The sequence below is a fragment of the Gobius niger genome, assembly GCF_951799975.1.
Source record: "Gobius niger genome assembly, chromosome: 12".
NCBI lineage: Eukaryota > Metazoa > Chordata > Actinopteri > Gobiiformes > Gobiidae > Gobius > Gobius niger.
This window is the reverse complement of record NC_136863.1, coordinates 21,126,619-21,145,469: the sequence shown is the minus strand read 5'-3', so window position 1 is coordinate 21,145,469 and position 18,851 is coordinate 21,126,619. Positions and strand designations below refer to the sequence as shown.

The following is an 18,851-nucleotide window of genomic DNA, read 5'->3' as shown; positions in this document are numbered from 1 at the left end:
GAGGAGAATCAATTATTGTTGGGTGTAAAGAAGAGGGGGGAAAAAATCATTCATATTTATCTTCAAGAATTTACCTCACTAGCAGCATATGTGTACAGGATGTTTTCTTTGATGACAAACCATTGTTTCTTTCCCTGCTTTTTAGTAAGCTTTATTTTCTGTAAATATCCACTCATTGTTGAATTGATTGTATTGGCTCCCACCTGAAACCAAGAGAAATATGTGATAAGTCGTGATGACATCATGTACCACCTTATCTTGCAAATAAACACTTCTCACCTCTTTCAGATGAGCAGGGATTTTTTTCTGTTTACGGTTCATAGGAAATGTAGCTTTGTTGCGGACAGGGCAAGATATGGCATTTTCATCTGGAAAAGACATTATTTTAACAACTGTAAATCACAAATACCTCATTGATATGAACACCTGGTCATATATAAATACTGATTCCTTACTACTAGTTATTGTCATTTATTTATTTTTTCTTCCTTCTAACACCATCCCTCTATCACCCACCAAAGCACTTTCCATAATTAATATGGCTGACATGCACACTCATGAAAACCACACACCTTCATGGAAAAACAAAGCAAAATATTTATAAAGCAAATTAGTATCCACTGTTTTTGTCTTTTATGGTCATTCCACCAATGAATGTATGGAAACACGACCCTTTCCTTCTAGTCTGTTGTCTTGTGCTAAATATTGTATGTATTTGTGTTCTCACAACAGGAGTAGGAAAAGATTTTTGAAAAAAATACCTGATTTTGAAAATGTTCACTTACTTTGTTTCTGCAGTACAAGAAAACACTGGTCGCATACTCGTGCCAGCTGGTTCTTCATGTATTTGAGGCGGGATTTATTAGAGGAACAAGACTGACACACCACCTGATAAAACATAAAAAATGTAAAGGTTTTTTTTCCTGTTGATGATGAATGAATGAATGCATGAATAATAAAATAAGGATAGAACCACAGTACCCATCCACAGCCGCGACAGTGATGCCGCCTCCAGGTGAGGGTAAACTCGCACGCACAAATCATGCACATTGTGACTCTTTGGTCAGGGATCCAAGGAGGAGCTTTTGAGCCCACAGCACCAGGAATATCCCCCTGTAATGAATAACAATACTTTAAAATATATACACTGTATGGATCAGTAGCAGCTGTGCGCACCAGACACATACCTTTGTGCCTGGAAAAAAACTGGCCCTATTCTTTGTGTAGTCATGGATTGCCGTTTCAATGGCTTCAAACCATTTGTCTCTCTCTGTGGCTGAGCTGCAACAAGACGAGTGTTATTAATAAGGTAAACACAACAATGTCAATATAAAGTCTGAATTTTTATTTCAACATCAAACAGATCAAAGTGCTATAAAACATTTGTGTTGTAAATTATACTGTACATCAAACTTCATTATTATTAACTTATGGAAGATCTTTCGTCTTTACCTGGTAGAACAGATGAAGGAGCGCTCCACACTCTCAATGATGAGCTCATTTTGGAAAGCATCCTGAGCTGGTTTTTTAACCTGTAATTGCATGTTCCCACTGTCACCATGAGTAGGAAACAATAATCATGTATCTTACAAGAGAAACTGTCACCTTCATTCCGGCCAAAGACAGCTCTTGTTTGACCTTATACTGTCCTGATTGGACAGGAGTGGTATACAGCAGCATGTCATTAAACTGCATGACAACACAATAAACAGATACAATCTCAATCTGTGAATGGGCCCCGACATCAATGCACCAAAAAATTATAATTATAATAATAATAATAATGAACTGTACCAGGAAAAGCATTCTAGGCTGCAAAGTCTTCCTTGAGAGTTTATTTATAATGCCTTCTTTTAGCAAAATCTAAAAACAAAACAAAGAAAGAATTTTCATGAAATTTCATGTAGTACACAATGTTATAGTGAAGTATGTAAGAGTACTACAGTACCCTGCCTGGCTGGACGAGCTCATGATTACCAATGAGTCTGCACTGCACCTGAATCAACTTCTGAAAATTATCCTACCACACCAAAAAGATGAAATAAACATTAATGCATTACAAAAATGTATCATATCTTACATCTAATTATTTTTACCCCTTGTTTCATGATGTCATTGGCGTGATTGGCTACTTCCTTTACTATAATTAATGCATCTGTAAGAGGAAACAAAAATCAGTTCAGATCTTTCTTCTTTTTTTAAAATTTCTATACATTTTCAAATGTACCTTGTGTATCCTTGTAATCTGGTGAGTCTTCAGACAGGTTTTTGAGATAGTCTAAAAAGCCAGAACAAACAAACTTTAGCTGCTGTACACAGTGTATATGTATGTACTGGTTACACTGTAGGAATCAGCTAAAGACATGCACATTGTTACATAATGAGCTATGACGTGGGGGACATTTTTTACATTTTGTGGCTGATTTGCCTGCCTGTATCTATAACACATAAAACACTAGGCTCAGTCATGTTCAAGAGCAAGTTATGTCAGCAAATCGGATTCCGCACGCACTTATAAATCCTATTATACATGAAGTTGAGAGGCATGACTCAAATACCAAACTTTATCCACTTTTGCGGACAGCAGAGGGCAGCACAGAACAACTAATTGTATGATGATAAAAGTTCTCCAAAACAATGTTCACATCTTGAACATGACTGCTGTAATGTTGTATACAAAGTTGCAATAATAATGTACCTGTGAGCAGCAGCTTATATTGAGGTATCCTCTGGACAGGCTTGAGGAGGTAATGCCTCAAAGCCAAATTGGCACAACAAGGACTGGCCTGAAAAAGTAACACATTGGATCATTTCCTGGAATAACAATGATTTGAAACAACAGGTTCAGCAAGAGTCCTCACTTCAAACTCCCGAACGACTGCTCCGAATGCCGGGTTCTTCTTTGTTTGCTCCTCCAGTAGAGCCACATTCTTGTCAAACTCACGGATGTAGTTTGAGTACATCTTGAGAAAAGCCCCTTTCTTTACGAAGATGTCTGCCACCTTTGAGTTTTCTTCCCTGCACATGTGACAATAAATAAATAAGTAGCATAGTAAAGATGAATCGCTCATTGGATATTTGTTTGCAGGTATTGCGGTCATTTTCCTCTGAATGACAAAAGATGAGTCGACCATAGGCCACAGATTTAAGTGACTATGCTTTGTGAATGATATTATTTTGGGACATTCAACTTCCTATTTCATGTGTCATCATCACATGGTCAAACATAGATTTGCTGTCCTGTCAAACAAGAATAACTATAGCATAACTATAGATAGCCTAAATGAAGTCATCTTTTAGTAGTAATCTATGAGTAGCCAGTAGCCCCCTAACTTTATTGATCTCACAGTGGAAACATGCACTCTTTATACTAATCTTGTGTCCTTGGGCAAGACACTTCACCGCACTTTACCTTATTTGTTAGATGGTGTTGTGGGTTTTTGTGATTACCATGTGGCCACTCGCTGCCGTAGCTCATTCAGCAGTTCCTGGTTGAGTTCGTAGAGCTGTGGGAGGTAGTAGAGGATCTGGTCCAGGAGCCGGTCTTCGATCACAGGTTTCCCTTTCTGACGAGATGCTTCGTACACCGCATTACGGAAGTCCTGCATTAAACACAGAGCCACAGATGTAAACTCAGAAGTGAGTTTAAAACATATATTTGTCTTTTAGGTAACCCCAGTGTGATTCTGCCTCAAGGTCTTACAATCTCTATTCCATAAAACAAATCTGATTTTGAAGTGAGTGTTTGTTGTGACATTTTTTTCAGCAGTTTTAATGATAAAAGAAAATGAACTGTTTTTAGATGTGGTAAACATTATAAGCAATCTTGGTAAATAAGGCGGTACGGTGCGTGGTTCTTGCTTCACAGCAAGACGGTCCTGGGGTTGAAACCAGCTGGACTGGACTGGGCCACTCTGTGTTTGCATTGCAGTTTGTTCTCCTTGTGTCCGCAGGTTTCTTCCAGGTACTCTGGTTTCCCCCACCTCCAAAATCATGTGGGTTACAGGCTGGCCCATTGTGGCGGCTCAGTAACAATCCCCCATCTTACTGGAATTCTTTTGTTGTATAAATGTATGTGTTTTGACAAATAAAGCACTTTTAAATTCCGCAGATTTGTCTTCAGCAAACCCCATATCTAAATACAATAAGCTGTTGCTATAGGCTATACTGTTTACATGGTGTACCTAATAAAGTGGCCACGTTTCGCTTTATATGACGGCCTTTAACACAGAGGCAGTAAATATTGCTGACCTATAAACCATGACTCAAAAAAACGTGCCTCACATGAAGGAACAGTAAATTGTGAGGGGAATTTGAATCAGCACAAAACGCTTGGCTTGGCGGCTTAAGGGGGGGCTGTTTTCGGCTGTTTTTGATGATGTGGAGACTTTTTGCCAGATAATGGAAACTGGGGTTAATTAAACCGAGCGCCTGCCACGGAGCTGCTCTTGTGGTTTTAACACGTGTGATGGCCTCCTACGCAACTTCTACTGCAGCTGGAGTGTCTTATGAGTGTCAAGACAAAAGGAAGGAGGAAAAACAAGCTGTTGGAAGTAGGAAAATAAAAACGCTGTGCGCTCCAGTCAGCTGATTCATGAGTGTTTTTAAATAGACGATGCAATCAGCAAAGAGGATAAAGTACAACCATTGCAGTCAAATAAAAATGCGAAACAAGACAAAGTGCTGCTGAGGAGTAGGGTGAGATGTCAGATGGCCTTTGTAGTAAAAGTATTACTAATGTTAAAAAAAATATTAATTCAGTTTACAAAATCTGAACACAAAACAAGCAAACGTTTAAAATTTAGAAACAGAAATCTGGCCATTTTAATATGATGAACTCTGATACATTGAGTTTCTCAATTCTTTAAAGGGACTATACAGAGTTTAAAAATGTTAAAACTAAGTATTTTCCTCCTCCTACATGTTCCAGCCATGTCCTAATGTGTAGAATGAGCCCAGACCTGTTCACCACAACTGCCTCTAAAATCTTGCACTGTCACTTAAAACGTTGTTACTTCGGGTCCAAACTGCCGTCATGCACAAGCTTAATATAGAAGGTGCAGTTACACGTATGACCTGAGGTGGCAGTAGTGGGTATAAAATGGCCAACTTGCATCTAGCAGCCCCTTTAAACTTCCTATAAATGCTTCCAGGAATCCTCAAAGGCGTCTTGTATCCTGTTTGTAAGCCCTGACTCACTGGGAAAGACATGAATTTGTTTATTCGACTTCACCTGTGAGCGTCAACATCTTAAGGCGGTTTGTTTTATTTTTCGATGAAATATGCCTGATTTTATTTAGCAGAAACATGGTTCACATCTAGAAGACAAGCATGGGACAAATTAATAATTCTTTTTGTAATTCAACTCTGCAACTGCTTTGTAAAATGTTAAGACCTTGGCTTTAATTGTCACAGAAAAGAAAACTTTGGAAAACCATAAGGAATGTGAGCCATGCAGTTGTGACCACAGCCTTACGGTACATGCAGTCTTATGGGGTGTGCCTGAGCTGGCAGCCTAATTAAATGCATGTGGAGTGTAAGGGTTTTGACAGTGGACGAGCTGCAGATGCAACACACAGACTTCTCAGTAAATGTGTTGTCGCTTGTGTAAGATATAGTTAACTTACCACATGAAGCAGCTTGAGAACATCCACAAAACTATAAAGAAAAGGAATACAAACTTTGGATTACACAAAGTAGACAGAGTACGTTTCTGGTGTACAAATACAGTAGTAGTATGAGATCTGGAAATACACAGTAAAATCTTTATATTATCAGTGTAGTTTCTTACACATTCTCTGAAGTCATTATTTCAGTGGCAATGTGTTGTATCTTGCTTTTTCTCTTTTTCAAAGTCTGGAACACAAAAACAAGCAAACAAAATTACAGCAAAATCCTTTTTTGATAGATAAGCCCAAAAGCCAAAGTACTTGGAGCGAGCAGATAGCGCTTTCAGTGTTTTATTAATGTAGTGCGTCCTGCGTCTGCAGCAGCTGTTGGGGTCAGGCAAAATGAGCAAACTACGTGTCAAAAAGATGATGTATCTCCTTCCCGGTAGGCCCCTGTGCACAACTGTTATCTCAGGGACCTTGCAGAGTACAAACCTGTGTGTTGTTTTAGGTAAATACTGTATATTTAGGCATATCTTGGGACTAAAGTCAAATCTAAAAAGGTTCTCACCGCACTCTCCACAGGCTGTTGTTCAGGCTGGCTTCTTTGTTTAGTCTCTCCTTCTTGATCAGGCTCTCCTTTGCTGGAGACTGAGCTTGTGTCAAACTCATCAAACTCATCATCATCATCATCCTCTCCATCAGCGGTGTTTCCCAGTATGTCTTCATCAGACAGTCTTTCCTCAATCATGTCTGCTGGGTAAGCTGGGTATCTGTTGAAGTAGAGGCAGGAGTGTGCAAATGAAAACATGAAAGTAATAGATAAAAGAAACAAGTATCATTTTACATAAGCCATAATGGTTTATACTTAAAATAGAAAAAAAAAGATGCATTACATTATCATTCTATTATATGTAGAATAACAAAAGGGGACTTTAAATCATGTATTTGTTTCATGACTGACTAGGTTTAAAGGTGCGTTATGAAACGTATTATGCCAAAAGAAAGTTGATATTAAAGCGTATTTGACCTATCCTTGATCCAACGGCTGTATGGTTGGTCAGCATGGCACCTTTACTTTTCATCATAAAAAGTTGCATAATGCACCTTTAATGAATCACAGTTTATACTGTAACTGGGGAAGAATGTGTGACATTGTGTTTGAACTGTGGCAACAAGAAAAACGAGATGTTGAGATTTGTCAAGTGTCAAGAAAAGTATAAAAATCTAAAAGTTACAGAAGTTGTATTTAACTAAGCTGTTGTTGATGAAAGAAACATATCATAGAGTGTAAAAATAACAAATCCAACATGTCAGAACTCTGGGGAAGTACATGGATTACAAAGGCAACTCCCTGAAACAACAGAGGGCTATGGAGTTGACTATAATAACATTGTTACTTTTGGTCTCACTTTGTGTACAGCAGCATGCTTTTTTCCCCCCAGTTTACAGTTTCAAAACTCGGAGTCCAAATACGCTAAGCTGTGAGCTGTACAAGTGTACACTGGTAATCCTACTTATTTGCTACTGTCAACACACTGGCATTTCAAACAACATAACATATATTTTGACCGTTTGTCATAACAACAACAAAATATAACTAAATGTTTGGTATGCTTTCCTTAGAAGAAGTTGACCAGTAGTTAGTACTACCAAGAAGAGTGCACAAGCATCAATATAATCTGTCACAGTTTTGCCAAAATAATATTTTTAATTCAATAATTGAATGGCTTTAGGACCCACAGCTAAGATAAGAGAAATAAGTAACTTACAGTAATTAGACTCAATGTACGTGTCCTCAGTCAAACCGCTTTTACAGCAAAATGATCCAAGAAGCACATGGTCCGTCACTGTCTGGCCTTTTATAGACACTGCAACATTGTCATCACCTACATTGTTTATAGTTTGATATCCATCTCTGGTACTTTCCTGCAGTAAACAGAGGTATCAAAACTAAACTATTCAGCGCACTGTACATGATATTGGATTGATGAACATTGATATATCATCATAAATATATATATTGTAAGTCAATAGGATGCTGAGGCTATTGTGAAGACAAAAGGCATCATAAATCTAATCTAGACGTTTGGCTCAGTTTGTAATTTATAAACTGGTGTATCTTAAATTACTAGTGTATTGTGTTGTCTTTTTAGCCCTGGTACACTGCCAAATGCCCATAGCTTTGGGAAAAGACTCCAGCCACAAGCAATAATTAAGAGAGAATTAATATACTTGAACAAATCTTACCTGGGATAATCGTAATTTTCTAGTGGAAGTGGGCTCTTCTTCTCCAGTTTAATGTAAGGGTCCTGAACTTCATAAAGACCCTCCTCCTCATCTTTGTTGGACGTTGGACTTGGCCAAACGTCTTCATCCCAAGGTGAGCTTTCTCCATCTCCCAGATTGACGTTCATATAGTCAGAGTCAGGCCCAATCATCTCATATACATTGATGTCTTCGTAGTAATCCTGTGGCTCAATAGCATCTACATTTTGTTCAATAAGAGGACAGGAAAGTTTGCGCTCCCCCTTGTATTCCTGTGCAATTTCATCTTCATAGTCTCTCTCACTGTCGGTACTTTCTTGTGCCTTTGACAGCCACTTCTTTTTCACGGCAAGCTTCAAGTCCAGCAGCATCTTAAACGAGTTCTTTCTTTGTTTTTGAGGGCGAGAGGCATCAGCGCTAGAAAACGATTTGGCCTTGCTCTTGGTGAGACTTGATGATTTCATTGTTCCTGTTGAACTTGTGGTGGTCTTGTCATCTGGTGGCAAAGGCAGCTGCCTCATTGCCACTTCTTTTGTATCCTGTAAAAGCAAAAACTCCTTTTTCTCGGGTGTACCATTGTCAATGTTGTCTTCATCCTCAAAGGATTCCATACTCTGCATCCTTGCCATTGGGCTGTTGCGTCTTACAGGTTTTTGTGGTTGGATTGGCAAACTAACAGGGCTATCCACAGAGGTATAGACTGGTTCATCAATGGCCTCGTCTTCTTCTTTCTCCAGTTCATTGTCGCTTTTATCAACGGATTCCTCCATCTCTGGAACGTCCCACCCCAGGTCCTCTTCCTCCACATCCTCGCTGCTAAAACTTTTACCTATGTCAGAAAGAAACGCCTGTTTTCTGGGTGGTGGCGCTGGAGGAGCAAATGTTGGTTTTGGGATGCAAGATGGGTTGTTTAAACGAGTCGAAGCAGGTGTACTGACAGAAACGGATGGGCTGTTCTTCACCTCCGATGACACCTCACTTACTTCCTGGTTCACTATCTCTTCCTCCACATTTCCCTGCTCGGCCACTGCAGGCGTCCGGGGTTTCCGAGGTACTGGGACAGGGACAGGGACAGGGATGGGTTTCCTAATGGGTGCTGATGGCTGAATGCTGCAGGTTTGACCACATAGGGTTTCATCCCCTGGTGAAAGCCCAGGTGTAGATTGAGGAAGGACGTTAACTGTTGCCTCCTCTTGGACTTTGTAAGGTGTCTGGCTTTTTGTCAAGGCAGAACTGTAGATGTTGTTCACAGTGTTGAAGCTTTGATATAAGGCGAGCGCCTCTTGGAAGGGTTTGGGGGTTTTGATGACGTTATCATTTGGACTAAGCAATGTTGGATCATTTTGAGTTGTGTTTTCAGAAATTAGTGATTTTAATTCATTATTGTCCTCTGTATTTTTATCTGTTTCAGTTTCACTTTTGCTCTGTGTTACAATCCCTTTTTCTATTACGGAAAATGTTTCATTTTTTATGCATTTGCAGTTTTCATTGCTGCACAAACAAATAGGAATGATGTAATCCCAGTTTGGTCTTTTGTTTTCTTGCTGTATTCCATTTTGAGAGTTTAACAAGCTCACAGTGCTGTCTGGACCGACGACTCGTCTTTTATTTGGACTTGGAGATCCAGTGGTCACTTTAGGGAGGATGGGTTTGGGAGCCAGAACTGGTTTTGTCTTTCTTGTTGTGGCAGGAGATGGATGTGAGAGGCCCTCTCTCCTCGGAGTGGAAGGAGATAGGCCCTGCTTAGGTGACTGGACAATCTTTGGTTTTGGAGCCAAAGGTGGCTTATGAAGACCTACAATTAAAAAATAAATAAATTAAGACATAAAGACATAAACATTGACAAAATAAAATACAAAATAGACACAGGCATTTGACCATTCTTATTATATTACACTGTCAGCTTTCATGCTCAATATTTTTGGCATTACATGACAGATTTAGTTCCTATGTTTACATTTTTAAAGGAATTGTCCAAGAGCAAGTTCCAGCATTTAAATCTACTCTGATCCTAACCCAGTGACAGCTTAGTGTAAACTTACCACATACAGCAAGAGTTCATAAATCACATGGTTTTGTCTGAAACGCTGTAACCACAATGTAATCCAGCTTTGAGATACGTTAAAGGTGCCAGACAAACACGAATGGACAGAGAAAGGGGCAGTAGCAATAGAAGTGATAGAAATACCCTACAAACTGGTTCAGCTGGTTCAATTGGTGACATAAAATCCGACCCAATAAAACTAATAAATAAAAGACAAAAGTTCATCACATGGCCACTAGCAGTCAACAAATACATTCATTTGGGATATATATCGTAATTTAAAAGTACTTTCACTCCAACCAGCAATGAATGACTGAATAGAACAGCAACCACAACATAATGGGCTTTAGCTGCTGCTTACCTGAGTTCAACATTGCTCCTTTTATCGCGTCGTTGTCTTCTAAGTGACTTCAATAAATCCACGTGAAAGTTACGAGCGATCCTTTATCCACACCGACATCACGAGCAACTTATGTCGTTTTGGATTTCGGCCGATTCGGCATTTTTCGCTGCTCCAAACGCCACTTGTTGTCACGTCAGCTCTCACAAACCACGCACGCACGCACGCTCCACTCTGAAGTCGCGCTGAACTGATCCGAGCGACTTCACGAGCTTCCTATGCGCTTCTGTCAACACGCCGATAGGAGGCGCAGGTGCCACAGACAGAACACATTGGCAACCTATTTAGTTTGTGACAAGGCAGACTGACATTGCTTTTAAAACTAATCACTGTCATAATAGTCCCACAGTGACTAGATCGTTTAACAAGTCTGCCCAGATTCTTGACATAGCCGACATTCTCATATGCGCTAACTAAACTAATATTAAAACCATGAGTCATGAACAAGCATGAGCAGCAGACAGCTGATGTATCTGGAACAAGTTTTGCCTCACCTTTGAGGAAGTATAAATCTGACTTATCCTATCGGGTGTTTTCGTAATGCTGCAATCTGGCACGGATGTTACGGGAATGAATAAGTTCACGGAAGAGAAAGAAGGAAAGATCAGCGCATGACTTTTATGATTAACACACAAATGTGCTATTTATGTATTTGTATGCCAATATGACCCCCCTACATTGTTTTCTCGGTATAAATGTGTGAATTTTACATTCTTAGGTGTCATCCAAACTAATTTCTAAAACACTTTTGTAACATTTATAATTCTTCACAGGGATGTGTTTAGAAGCACGTATCATTTATATCAAGGCGAGCAATGCCATCATCAACAGCAGCAACAACTAGATTGTACCTGGCTCGTTCACAATAAATTCAATGCATTGTGTATTTTTCCTGCTGTTGTCTACAAATGTCTGCTTGTACAATATACTGAAAGAGAAAGCATATCTTGTTTATCGACAGGAAAACAATCTAGTGTAGGGCACTAAATGTACAATCTTGGGTGCTCTAACTATCTGGATTGCAATGTTTTGTGACCTATTGCTATCCCTATGGCATGTGTTGTTAGATATAGGTACTTATTGAGGTGGTCCCACTCATCCTAAGACACACAAATTACCACATTATTTACTTTTTAATAATTTCAACCTTCAGAAATACTTTTGTAAGAATAATTTGAATTATAAAATTAGCTGTCCAGCAATCATTGAGGGAACCTATCTTCTACAGTGCTCAAAGCAGCAAGGAAAAATTAAGCAATTTAAGCTTGCACAATTAACGCAGTTTTTTGCATTTATTGTGTGAAGGGCCAAGGGCTGTGTGTGGGTCTTGAGGTGCATTGGGTCTTCTTTCGTTTGTGGTCTTTTTTGGATTGGGGTCTCGTCACCTCGGGAACTTTAACTAAAGAGTAAACGATAATTTCCAAATAATAACAAGGACTCGATTCATGGAGGATGACAAAGCCACCCCAAAAAATAGTGGATTTTACCTTTTACATTGAAGTTTTCAGTTTCTTCACTCAAGCCGCTCTTTTTGGGGTTATCTCCTGGTACAGCGGATGAGGAGGTGCCTTTGCCTACATCTGGCTGAATCTTGTCTCTAAAGTACAAGAAATGTAAGTTCAAAGCATCTGCTCATGAGCACAATGTGTAGATCATTGCTATCCTGTGGTGTGGCGCTATAAGGGAGTAAGTATATGCAGCTGTTACCTGAACTTGAAGTCTGGAGGGAGATACAGGCCTGATCTGTAGTCTCCTCTGGCTTTGGAGATCTGCCTTTCAATGTCTTTAATCTGGCAGCAGTGGCCAATGTGTTCAATGTAGCCCATGAACAACAGCTTCCCCTTGATGTACATCTGTTAATGAGATTTTAAAAACGTGAAAGTACTGTATGTTAGCTTTAACTAATATCATGTGAACGCCGTTTTACTTTGTATAACCTTGTAGCTTCCAACAATCTGAGAGCTGGGTCTCTCTAAATAAATATTGGCACCATCCCAAATCAAATTGAATGCGCTATATAAATCATTTGAACAGTACTTTTATCATATAGCCAAATCTTTAAAGCTGCTCTCATCAGTTTGAGAAATACATGTTAGCATTCCCTTTTGTACTTAAGGAGGCCCATTCTTTACTGACAGCATTATGATAAATAGCTTTTGCATCTTTGCCAGCATTCACTTTGTCCCTGCCGCTGCCTTCTTTCAAATGATCACTGCTGCCCTCTGGTGGTGGTGAAGAGTGGGATAAAGCACCTGGGGGCCAAATCTGCAGTGTGGTTTTTGTTTTTTTTACATACTGACCAGAACCATCCCAGGGGCTGCGTTGTGCCGTTGCTGCAGCAGATCTTTCTCCGCTTCAAAACAGGGCTTTGGTGTTGAGACCTCGTAGCTCACGAGGCGAAATGAATCCACCTGACACTGAAATGACACAACAGCATGTTAACGTTTTTGTAAAGGTATAATGTTGTGTGAAGGTTTACTTATACTTACATAGTTAGACTTTCATTTACAGTATTCTAGTGTAGGACAGTCATAAAGACTAAATGGATTACTTTTTATATGGATAACGTTCACGTCTCAACATTTCCACACAAACATCTCTTTTCCTGGTTTATTCAGGTAAAAGAAAATGGAAAGAGCATTGTGAATTTTCTACAAGTCCCATTCTAAAGGGGAATATCTTAAACATACTGCAAGACCTTAGTTTTACACATCTACAACTTCAGGCAGTACTGCCCACCAGCCAGCGCTACACTGAGCTGCTGACTATTGTGGATTGTACTCTTTTTCTTTTGTTTTTTTTAGATAATGCAAAGCATGTGTCCTTGCTGGATTAGTTACAAGCCCGCTGGATGTATTTGCTGATGAAAGTGACGTTCTTATAACCTTCTAGAGAAAAGGTACATTGAGTTTTTTCTGCAGCGTTCACACCTGAGTGCACGGCGCTATCCTGTGCTTGTTCCTCCTCCTGTAGAGCTGCTCCGGGGCATCTCTGCTCGCATCACGGGGGTACAGATTTTGGCATGTCACGCACACTATCAGCATCTGGTGACTGTGTGGAGGTTGGCCCAAGACAAACAGGTCATACTCCAAGTCGGTGACCGCTGGCATCATCCAAGGGCTACAGTGGCAACGCCTCTGAGAGCTGTCCCCGCGCAGGGCAGCTCTGAGCAGGACAGGGCAATGGGTGACAGGGACAGAGGGGCCGGGGGGGAAGTCGACGGGGTGTGTGAAACATGTGACCTGTTGATCTGGGTCGATTGGTAGTATCACTGACCTAAAGGGTAAAATAAGAAAGCTGTATCTGAGTTGGGGGTAACGATAGGGGTTTCATGAAATACAAAGGTTGTACTTCCGCTTGATGTCGCCGTGAATCTGAACAGGTCCGATCCGTGTGATAGGGCAGTCTTCAGGGGTGCGCTTCTTCTGTGGACTGCTGAAACCATAGAACATCAAATTAAACGATATCTACTCTCATTGACCTTCTCGGTAGCACCAGGTCCAGATCAAGATCAAATCAGAACTTAGGTGGTGATTTAAAAAGGTAAAAACTAGTCCTAAATTGGACTTTGCTAGATCTAAACTGCATGGAAACCTTGTCTAAACTAGAAGAATAACTGAAATGCATTACTAAAGCATAAAATGACCTCTAATGCAAACTGAATACATGACATACTAATCTAGATGTTTTTCATAAGAACTAAATCACACATTAAAAAAATTAATTCGGAAATAATTTAATTTGACCTTGACAGTTTTAGCGCAGAATCAATATTCTTTTGTCCTGGCACTGACAGGTGTGTCTGCAGCTGCACGTCGACCTGTGGCGGGACAGGCTGAGCATCTGTGCGCTCAGGTGAGTTCAGAGAGGGCAGTGCGGCCGACTGTACCTCTCTCTTCAGCCTGGACCTCGATGGGACATCTGGCATCCGCTGCATGTCGGGACATTTGATCCCTCAAGGAGAAGGAGAGGTCAGTGAGAAACGCACACGGACAGTGACTGACACAAGTGACCGTGAACAGGATCCCGATTGAACAATTCAATAATGTTGAGATTGCAGGATGAGGCGATAATGTATGTTTTTTTTTTCTTCACAAATCATCACTAAACTCCATGAGTCACTTTTAGTCTTCCATATCAGAGTGAGCCAGCTTACCTGAATAAATGTGCTCCCCAATCCTGTACAATCTTACATTATAACCTTAGTGCTTTGTGTTTTACCGATGGCTTCGCAGTAAAAGTCCATCCATTCGTTCAGAGTGCACTGTACTCTCTGCTGGATTTTCCTCAGCTCCCTTATGGGACGCCCCTCTCTCCTCCACAGAGACGGCCCCTCATGCAGTCGCTCCACTTCTCTGATCATCTGTGGGACATCTCGTGAACACACAGACACCTGCCACACACAAAAACACGAACAAATAGACTTGTTTGTGCAAGCTCTCAGTCGTCCAGCAGATTTCCATCGCAGTCACTGGTTTGTAGTAGTAGTATTGAGGATGCTTCGACTCTCACCTCGAGAGGCTTCATCGGCAACTATCTTTGATCAGAGGACTATATTTATCCCGGATCTAGTGGTGAAGGGGTTTTACATGTTATTGGTTCCAGAATTCATAAATAAAACATTGGTGGAAACAATATCAAGGTAAACCCCACCCCAATAGATTCATACCAGCCTGCAGTGAAAATGTTCAGTTGCTGATGAAGCTTTTTGAGGTGAGGTTAATTGTCCAACGCTAAAACAACCCAGTACAGATGACAGTGTGAAAACCTCCTGGAAAGTAGGACAGACAGTACTATATACTATAACAGTACATGCATGCAATACTCACGCGTGTTTGTGTACGGCTGTTGCTGCCAACACGAAAGACGGGAGAATTTACACTCAGAAGATCTTGAGCCGTAGAAGAAGTGAATTTACTGTTTGTCTGCAAATATGGCTGTAAACAGATAAAAAGTCTATTAATTTTTCTCACACGCCAATCCCAATTACAGCCGCACACTCACCCATTTGTCAGCTGTGCGTGTGTTGGATACTGCTGAGAGGGGAAGATGGACTTGTTCACTGCAACACTTAAAGTTGAGCGTGGCAGACGTACCACTGCAAAGGTCCAATGATATCACCTCAGTTACCTGCAAAACACAAAGAAGGTCAGCTCAGTGGCTCATCTCGATTGAATCTCCAGCTCAGGAGGATATGGGAGCTGCTTGTCACTCCATCTCCTGAAGCCAAGAAATCAATCAAAATAGTCCTGATTGCTTCATGGTGCATAATGTAATACAGACATATAAGTGACCTTTAATCAGCAGTTGTGAAGTCACGCTGAAATTACCCTCTCACATTCAGGTTTGCGACCTGTTCAGCCAGCATATTGACTACAAAATGTTGCCTTTTACCCAAATAACAATCCTTCTTTTTTTCAGTCCAGTAGACCAGCTCCATTCCTTGGTTATGCACCCTTTGAGGTCATATAATAGTCCACCTTCCTGATCCCACATTGCTGAAATAGAGGAACTGGGATAACACGGATGATTAAACACATCATTACATTGCATTTCAAAATCAAAACATCAATAATAATAATATTTGCCTCTTTACCTGTGTGGGTGCATTGCAGTGCCGTGTCCAGACGCGGTAATAGTCGCTATGATCACAGGAGGCTCGCTGTCAGAAAACACATTGGTGTAAAAACCTCCATACGGCTGAGCGGAGTAGCTCTGGCACACGGCCATACAACCAGACGGGTAGCTGAGGAGGCAGGTCAGAAAGGCACAGGGTCAACTGCCGTGGCACATTTTCCATATGCCTGACACGGCATAAACACTCGGACAACAGCTAATGAATAAACATGATGTTGTCAAATATGTACTAGATAATGGAGGAGCCATCGTTGATCCTGTAGTGCAGTTTTTGCCTGCTCTGAAGGGCCAGCGGCTGCAAGTCAGGTATTTGGGGCAAACCGTTCAACAGAGCACCGGGACGGGCTTTGGTCCTCTCACTTTCATTCTTTGATTTTCGCCGGAGATCTCCATAGTGCCTCATTAATAATGGCCTGTTTAGATCTGATGGTACAGTTCTGTGAAGAGAGCAAATCATTTTGAATATTGATATAAAAATTGTACAATACATTATTGGTTGAAACATACCCCGGACATCTTGCCCCCTGTAGACGCTCCAGAGCCCACTTATACAAAGGGATATCTTCAACGCATGATATATCTTGCTGCTGTGTGATCCATTCTGATCACAGTGAACATTTAACATTGTATATTGTTTTCCAGTGTCACATTGTAATGAAAAATTCTCTTGAGTCATATACCTTGACAGCCACTGCTCTGGTTTAGAATGGAGAAACTAAGAGATGTCGAGCTGAGGTCTGTGGATAAATAAAAACAAAGTCACTTCCCAAAGTCCATGAATATAAAAAAAAATCCTTTTTGTATTGTAAACAGAAAATGTGGGTATTTGAAAATGACATTTGTCTTTCATTTAACCAGGAATAATTTTTTCAGGAGTGTCCTGGCCCCAGAGAGAACAAAAAACATGTACAATTACTGTTTTTAGTGGCAGGAGAACCTAAACAGATGCATGCAAACCCTACACTGATACAGGATTCAAACCCAAGACCTTCTGGCTGTGAGCAGAGAGTGCTAACTGCGGCATTATTGTACCGCTGTATCGCTGTTCCCTGAAAAAATGAAGAGACATTTGCCGATGTCAGAGGTCGACAAACGCTGTAAGGCTGTCCAGTGCATTTCGTAGTACCAGGCTGGCCGTCATTTTTACAATTTGCTACTTTTTAAGTTCATCATGACATCTGTTTTACGTTGCACTGAAATGTTTCTTTGAGTAGATTCATTCTGATGCATTAACGATTTGTTGGAGGCTGAATTAGCTGCCGACATGCAAAATCAATTCTTATCTACTTTGTTCACAAATTATAAATCCTTAATGCAATAATCCAGCTAATAGATCCCTTGACTACATCGGCGTGTTTCCTCTACCTTTACATGAGCGTGACTTTCTCTTCTTCACCTGTACGTTGGTGCTGACTTGCGGTTTTACTTGACAGGGTGCTGCGTCTCTCTCTCGCTGATCGCTCGACAGGACTTGTGGAGAGTCTCTATTTGACGATACCAGACATCTACTATGATCCTCTGTGTGCTGCGGACCAGGCAGCGGCCGGGCCCCTGCGGTCAGCTCCTGCCAGGTGTAGTGGAGGATGTTCACAAGCCCGTGAGGAACTCGACCTTCAGCGCTCCACTTGTGCTGTGAAAGTACATGAGCCAGTTCACTGAGTAACTGTGGGGCAGTGCGCCTGTACCCCTCCATCACGTCCTGTTCTTTTAGGCTAAAAACAGAAGAAGTGATCTCGGGTCCATCCTCCTCGTGTGCTTCACCAGGCAGCATCCTGAGTACATCGCTGTTTAAAGAGACCAGAGGAATGACATTACATATTAGCCAAGCTGTTGTATTGTGCAGAAACAATAAATATACTATGTCAACAAGAAAGACCAAGCCTCAAAGAAGAATGTGGACAGAAATCCTGTTTACTAAAGTTGGTAGGCATATTAGACACATCATGTGGAGTGTTAGTTCGGTCAAAACCTTTGATTTTTGTTTTCTGCTTGCCAGTCTTGCTGACTCAGACCCTCCAGGACCAAGTTAGTGGGTCTTCCTTTGAATTTGCGCCTTCGTCTTGATGGCTGTAAAGAATCATTAATAACATATTTGGCTTCATAATCCGTCAATTCTCTCTCTCTCTCTCTCTCTCTCTCTCTCTCTCTCTCACCTGATCAAAGAAGTAAACGGGGCCAGTTGATGTCGTCATTTAGCGGGCAGTCAAGTTAGCTCAAAAACAACCCCTGCACCGTCGGCCTTACCAAAACACGACCTTGCTATTGTAGTGCGTCCTCATACATTCTGCCCTTTAGACCCACATTGTATTAAAGTGTAAACTTTAACATGAGCCTGGCCCTGTCACAGCCCCCTGGAGCGAGCAGCGCGGGAGCCGTCGCCCGGGAGACGCGAGCCACACATGTCACGTGACAGTAACCGGAGAAGAGGGTCACGCACGGTTACGTAGGAAAAAGTGAATGAAACGATGAATGAACAACACTGATATCAGATAGGCCTATCAAATCTCTATGATACCGCCATGAATGATTGAGAACATCAATGGAAACAGACGGGAGGAAAAAAAATAAACACGTGGGCTAGCATAATATAATAATAATAATAATAATAATAATAATAATAATAATAATAATAATAATAATAATATTAATAATAACAATAATAATAATAATAAAATTATTAAGGATTCAAACACAAGCCCACTGTGTAGATTGTGTGCAAAACTCGATGAAACCTTGTTACTGGATGCCTTGAATTGGTTAAGACTGATTATATCCACCGCCATAATAGGGCAGCAGCATCCTCCAAGTCAACATCCATAAGCTCCAAAAAACACCCTCCTTGGCACATCCACAGGAGGACTTCGATGCTGGCAGAAAAAAGACTGGAATACTA

General features: G+C 40.8%; 2 protein-coding genes across 2 annotated transcripts; both read right to left on the bottom strand.

Moving 5' to 3' along the window:
- Window positions 1–777: 777 nt before the first annotated feature.
- LOC306971312 (FYVE, RhoGEF and PH domain-containing protein 6-like) lies at window positions 778–10,566 on the bottom strand (the record flags this gene model as incomplete). The annotated part of the gene is made up of 17 exons (XM_079567552.1): window positions 10,283–10,566; window positions 7,860–9,672; window positions 6,181–6,382; window positions 5,792–5,856; window positions 5,628–5,658; window positions 3,451–3,602; window positions 2,862–3,018; window positions 2,699–2,786; window positions 2,228–2,278; window positions 2,097–2,155; window positions 1,949–2,020; window positions 1,795–1,863; window positions 1,606–1,689; window positions 1,453–1,532; window positions 1,188–1,281; window positions 982–1,113; window positions 778–888 (listed from the first exon to the last, which is right to left on the bottom strand). The coding sequence occupies exons 1-17, from the start codon at window positions 10,293–10,295 to the stop codon at window positions 778–780; spliced, it is 3,273 nt and encodes a 1,090-aa protein (XP_079423678.1). The 5' UTR covers window positions 10,296–10,566.
- Window positions 10,567–11,613: 1,047 nt separating this feature from the next.
- On the bottom strand, window positions 11,614–18,343 carry LOC306971311 (uncharacterized protein C3orf20-like; the record flags this gene model as incomplete). Its single annotated transcript, XM_079567551.1, has 18 exons — window positions 18,112–18,343; window positions 17,928–18,025; window positions 17,324–17,742; window positions 16,639–16,695; window positions 16,466–16,559; window positions 16,189–16,395; window positions 15,918–16,067; window positions 15,716–15,833; window positions 15,326–15,451; window positions 15,151–15,258; window positions 14,543–14,714; window positions 14,068–14,275; window positions 13,673–13,753; window positions 13,252–13,597; window positions 12,622–12,738; window positions 12,029–12,174; window positions 11,809–11,918; window positions 11,614–11,720 (listed from the first exon to the last, which is right to left on the bottom strand). Exons 1-18 carry the CDS (start codon window positions 18,148–18,150, stop codon window positions 11,614–11,616), a joined length of 2,703 nt encoding a protein of 900 aa, XP_079423677.1. The 5' UTR covers window positions 18,151–18,343.
- Window positions 18,344–18,851: the final 508 nt, after the last annotated feature.